At 39.5% G+C, this 5,627-nt stretch overlaps 1 protein-coding gene across 1 annotated transcript; it reads left to right on the top strand.

Annotated features, from left to right (window-relative positions):
* Nucleotides 1–476: 476 nt before the first annotated feature.
* On the top strand, nt 477–2,398 carry mboat4 (membrane bound O-acyltransferase domain containing 4). The gene is made up of 2 exons (XM_010783931.1): nt 477–737; nt 1,388–2,398. The coding sequence occupies exons 1-2, from the start codon at nt 559–561 to the stop codon at nt 2,331–2,333; spliced, it is 1,125 nt and encodes a 374-aa protein (XP_010782233.1). The 5' UTR covers nt 477–558; the 3' UTR covers nt 2,334–2,398.
* The last annotated feature ends 3,229 nt before the right edge of the window (nt 2,399–5,627 follow it).

Raw genomic sequence — 5,627 nt, 5'->3', positions numbered from 1 at the left:
AATCAAACTATGTCTCAAGTCATTCCAGATACTCCAGGAGCCTTGGATAATAATATCATGCCATATCTTTCATTGAAGCCATATCTTAATATCTATTTGGATTGACATTTAAATGTATGAAGTTCGGTTTGTAAAACAAATGAAATATTTAATAATCACTCAAACTGTAACATAAAGCAATAACAGCACCATTGTGAAAATGAATGTATTTTTTATTTTTATTTGTTAATATTTCATTTATCTTCATTAAATCAATAGTTGTTTTTGAATGTTGTATTTCAATTATTGACAAGAGAGATTGCAAAAAGGTCAATGTGAAACACTGTAATAATCTGTTTGTCAGGTTATATTGTAAAAAAAAAAGTAGAATGCCCGTCAGTTTAGAATTGTATAAAGCAGAGAAAAGCAGAAAGATGTTAATGTTGTAGAAGCTGCAGATAGTTATTCTTAAGCAAATGTTAAATCAACAATTGAAACAGTGTCTGACTACAAAATGATTTCTGTGTGTGCAGGTACCTGTTTGTTTCAGTCGGAGGATGCGTCCTGGCAGTTGTCACTATGGGCGTCTACAGCCTGCTTCTCTTCACCTCCACCTCTGTCTTCATTTTGCTCGTGTGCTCTGTGGATCTCCGCCATGTCCACACCTGGGTGTTTACTGTCCAGATGTTGTGGCAAACCTTCTGGCACCTTCTCATACAGTACAGGGAATACTACCTGCATGAGCCTGTCAGCATCAGGTACTAATCAGCTCATCTCTATGTTAAACAAGACATATACTTTATCATATTATATACAATATTCTATGTTTGTTATTCTCATCTGATTCCATTACACGTACAAAGACAACTATTAACTGATCCTACTAAAACATATATCTTGTTCCACTGTGCCATTCCGTAATATTTGTGTTGTGTAACTAATATAGCTTTTCATTGCAAGTTGTATAGATGGATACCCTTCCAAAAAAGATCCTTAAGTATTACATTAATGTTGGAAGCAAAAAAACATATCAAAACAATGTAATTTAATATTTTAGGCCAATGCATGTTAAAGTAGAAAATCCTCTTTGAATATAATCAAGAGCAAAAGGAACAAAATATGGATTTCAGAATGAATCCATTTGTTTTCTGCCAGCTGGATAACAGATAATGAAGTTGACAAAAATGTTTGACATAATTATGTTGTTAGAAAATGTCAGCTGCTTTTACAAAGAATTTGTGAGGTGATGAAACGTTTTTAAAACAGCTAATAAATGGACCTAAAGGTGAGTCTGTTTGGGCTAGTTCTTTGCACAACAAGCTCGGAGAATATTTGTTAAACTGTATTATGCCCTTTGCTCTGGGTAAAAACATGAAATGCATACAGACAATTCAATTTCTCCTTCCAGGTTGTTTGTGGCAGTGTCCTCGTTGATGCTGCTGACTCAGAGAATCACTTCGCTGTCGATGGACCTCCAGGAGAAACGAGTAGTGCTAACATTTAAAGCCTCATCCAAAAGGAAGGCGTGTGTGATGCTGCTCCCTCTCATCAGCTACATCCTCAATTTCACCACTCTGCTCGGCGGGCCTCTGTGCTCCTACAGACACTTTGTGTCTTTAATGGCAGGGATCAGCCTCCATGCTCCGCCTAATCCACTGGGTGTAGTCCTTCTAAAGTTGATGCAGATTATTATGCTGGAGTGCGTTAAGTTTTATGTTGTCTATTTACTAAAACACAGCTACTATGATTCCTACTCCTCTATCTATGGTGTCCTGTGGGTTTGGGGTCTGGCGCTGGTTTTTAGAATCCAATATTATTCTCACTGGAGGATCAGTGAATGCCTCAATAACGCAGCTGGGTTTGGCTTTTGGGAAAAAGAACCCGAAGACTCCCCAGACGGGTGCAAACTATCCGATGGAGATTACTGCACCATCGAAGCCTCCAGCCGTATGTCTGAGTTTGCCCGTCGATGGAACGCAACAACAGCTTCATGGCTGCGTAGGCTGATTTATATCAGATGCAAACGTTTTCCGCTGTTCATGACTTTTAGTTTTTCACTGTGGTGGCATGGTTGTCATTTAGGTCACTTTGTGGGAATGTGGACCTGGGCAGCAACAGTGAAGGCAGATTATCATATACACAGGTACTTGCACCCAAAACTCTCATCTACACAAAGTAAAATATACAGTTGTTTAGGATGGATAAACACTCAGATGATTGTTGCTTGTATTGTTATTGCAATAGAATTAAGAGATATGTCTGGTTTGAGACTTTTGTCTATAACATACATTGGTCTGTTTCCACTTCTTAATATAATGCTGCTCTTTATCTTATTAAAACTCAACAAAGTTTAGAAATGTAGCAATGTGAACACACTCCCAGACATACAACTGTTCTATCATTAAAATATATGAATGAACATGTCTATACTTGTCTTAGTGCATTGTCATTTCATTTCATTTCAAACCTTTATTTAGACAGATTGGTCCCTTGAGATCATCGATCTCATTTACAAGGGAGACCTGCATCATTTAATTCCACATGAAACATAAAAACAACAAACAAACAAACAAACAACAGAGGATATCATATTTACATATTCAACATTTACAAATACCCAGAGTGTCAGAAAGCATTTCATTTAGACGTGCCTTAAATACATTCAGAGAAATAAAAATGCTCAATTTCAATTGTGCCTGTAGACTGTTCCAAGCAAGTGGTGCTGCGCACATAAAAGCTGTCTTACCTAAGACAGTCCTTACTCTTGGCACATCTAACAAGACTATATCCTGCGATCGCAGACAATAGCTGCTTGCAACTTTCTGCTTTATCAATGAACAGATATAATACGGGAGTTTGCCCAACATAGCTTTATAGATAAAAGTGTACCAGTGACTGAGCCGCCGTGCAGTGAGTGATGGTAAACCTGCCTTGGTATACAGTGTACAGCAGGGGTCGGCAACCTTTTTGATATGAAGTGCCATTTTAAAAAAAAATTGTTATCAGGAGGGCGGGTGAGCCTCGCTGCGGGGAAGCGGTGTGTGGACCTGTCAGCGCAACTTACATGATGCCGAATTTAACAAACACATTTGAATAATTGGTTTAAACGGCATAATAATAAGGACGATCGTCCGTTTTGTGATTCTCCAGATTAGAGCACACATGTTATGATATTAGGGTCATGCAGAGTGAGATGAGATCGCTGTCCCTTTAAGAGAGAGAGAAAGAGGGGTGTGGCTTGTGCATGTGTGTTTGTGGATGGTAGAGCGACAGTGATCGTTGTTAGTTATTAGTTATTAGTGATATGTTTCTGGAAGTGAAACGAGGCAGCAGAAAAACAGAGGTCTGTGATGTATTTTGTGAAACAGAAGAACAGCTAAATAAATGCAACGGCCTCCCAAGAACAGCTCGCCTCTCTCCAGTCATTTAAGCTAAAGTGGGTTATTGAACCTGAAGCTTGTTGCTTCTGCCCTCCTCGACTACGGTCTGGGAGCCGACAGGAAAGTTCAACACACAGATGGCCAGTCCGCCCCTTTGTAGAATATTATATCGATGAGAGATGAGCAGATCGCCACTGGGCTTTCAACTAAATACACAGCCACGCAAAAACTGCGGCATTTGTACAGCTCCTTATGGGTACTGCAATTAGTGAAGTGCTTTCCTCCGTGGTGAAACGATCAGCACTGCACCACGGAGGAAAGCGGCAGAAAGTCACCTGGAGATAAAGAGAGCGGGGCTGCGTTGCGTGCATGGCTTCCTTCTGCAGGTAACGGGGAGACGCGCTCTGGCGGCGGTCTCGTTCAGGATCCGAAAATACAATATTTGTGCACACTTATTCCACTTATTCCTAGTGTGCCAGTGGTTACGGTGCCGCGTGCCAGCCAGGAGTTGCCGACCCCTACATGATATCAGTGCATTAAAACAACCCAAAGAGTGGATTATACTACAAAGACAAAGACAAAGGAAAATGTCTCTTTAACCAACATCTGTCAAACTGCGAACCCGTCGAGAAGCAGACTCAGAAATAAACCAAAGTGGATCCAAATGAAAGATATTAGTATGAGAAACTCACCTCTCTGCTGGTCACCTGCACTCGCCTCGCACTTTTCCCTCGGACAATAAAGTATAATCATAAAATAAAACAATAAAGTATGGTTTATTATCCGATGTTCAGGAGAGACGTTTTACTGCGTCAGGTGATCCTTTCTCTTCAACTCTGTCGGGTGAAATGCAAATGATCGGAGACTCGAGGAGAAACGTTTTGTTTAACAAATGGATGCATTTCGTATAAAATACTTAAGTTTCTCTCCATCTTTATTATCAGACGTCTGTGTCTGATAACTCCAGAAATAATGAAGTAAGAGCAACAAGACTCTGAGGTTTTTATGTGAAAATATTCAAGTAAAAATACTCCTTAACAAACTCAGTGAGGATTAGAGTTAGAATGTATTGGAATTCTTTGCTCCATTTGAACAGTGGATAAAAACAAGCTTATTGTAATGAAGCATAAAGAAGCACAATATCACAGAGGTGGAAATAATCGATAATGAATTTGGAACCATTTTTATCATATTTGAAGGCATTTCTAATCCAAAAATATAATATAAATAATAATAAATCACAGAAAGGCCATTTCTTCTGCAGAAAGAGTTCTTTTGACGGTCTTTTTTGTGTAAATGGAAAGAAATGGCTGCTTTTCCTTTGGACTATTTCACATATTTCACGTTTTTCTGACCCGTCTCACTGCAGGGCTCTAACACCAGGAAAGGGTTTTAATACTTCCCCACAGCAGCTGCATGTATTTGCATGGATCAGGGAAACTAGAAGGACAGGTTTGATAAGCGCCGCCTTGATATTTTAGTAATTTAAGACTTTGTAAATACATTGGGGATTTCTTACAATATAGTTGAGTAAAGAAATAAATAAATAAACATAAAATAATCCCACTAACCAACAAGAAATATTAATAAAAATGACGTTGATCTTGTTTACTTAACAAATCAAATATAGTTATATAGGACCCCGTGTAATAAGCCTCTAAATAACGTATAACTGCTGAGAAATACATTAAAAACGACTTAAAATTCCCTTTTACATAACTTTAAGTGTTATATATTATATATATATTGAATTTAACCTCTTTCTGATCACCTACCTGAGTTAATTCAGACGTCTACTTGTTGGAAACTGCCCGCACCTGTAACCTATAAAGAGATAGAAGACAACTGAGGTGCAAACAAAACAGGTTTGACGTGTAACAACGCCAACCTTTCCTAATCCAAAAGAGGAAGGTTTCCGCGCGGCAAATGAACACGCCCAAATGAGGTAATCAGAAGAAATGGAACCAGTAATTACATGTATAAACAGGGGTGCACACAACTTTCTCAGTGAGGTACTCAGATGAGTACCTGGAGTCAGTGTTTGGTACTCCAAAGTTCCCATGAAGCCCTCTATATCGCGAATGTCAACGGGGGGCGAGGGGAGGGGTAGTGGAGTGCAGAGCTTCGTGACCACAGAGCGTGTGAACGTTGTGATCAGCTGTTTTAGCGCAGTGCTGCTGTACAGACCGACGTTAACAGCAGCCCTGTCTGTGCACACGGAAACCGACACTGTCGTCCGGTGATCTAACCGCCTTCTGGGAAAGCTTC

Source organism: Notothenia coriiceps, unplaced genomic scaffold, assembly GCF_000735185.1.
Source record: "Notothenia coriiceps isolate Sejong01 unplaced genomic scaffold, NC01 NC01_scaffold00026078, whole genome shotgun sequence".
NCBI classification, from domain to species: domain Eukaryota; kingdom Metazoa; phylum Chordata; class Actinopteri; order Perciformes; family Nototheniidae; genus Notothenia; species Notothenia coriiceps.
Note: the sequence above shows the minus strand (reverse complement) of the source record. Positions and strands in the feature narration are given on the sequence as shown.

What these genes read in the sequence shown, in the direction of transcription:
- mboat4 (XM_010783931.1), top strand. Translation starts at nt 559, where the DNA reads ATGGGCGTCTACAGCCTGCTTCTCTTCACCTCCACCTCTGTCTTCATT. An exon ending in CATGAGCCTGTCAGCATCAG is followed by an intron (nt 738 to 1,387) that starts GTACTAATCAGC and finishes TTCTCCTTCCAG; the next exon opens with GTTGTTTGTGGCAGTGTCCT.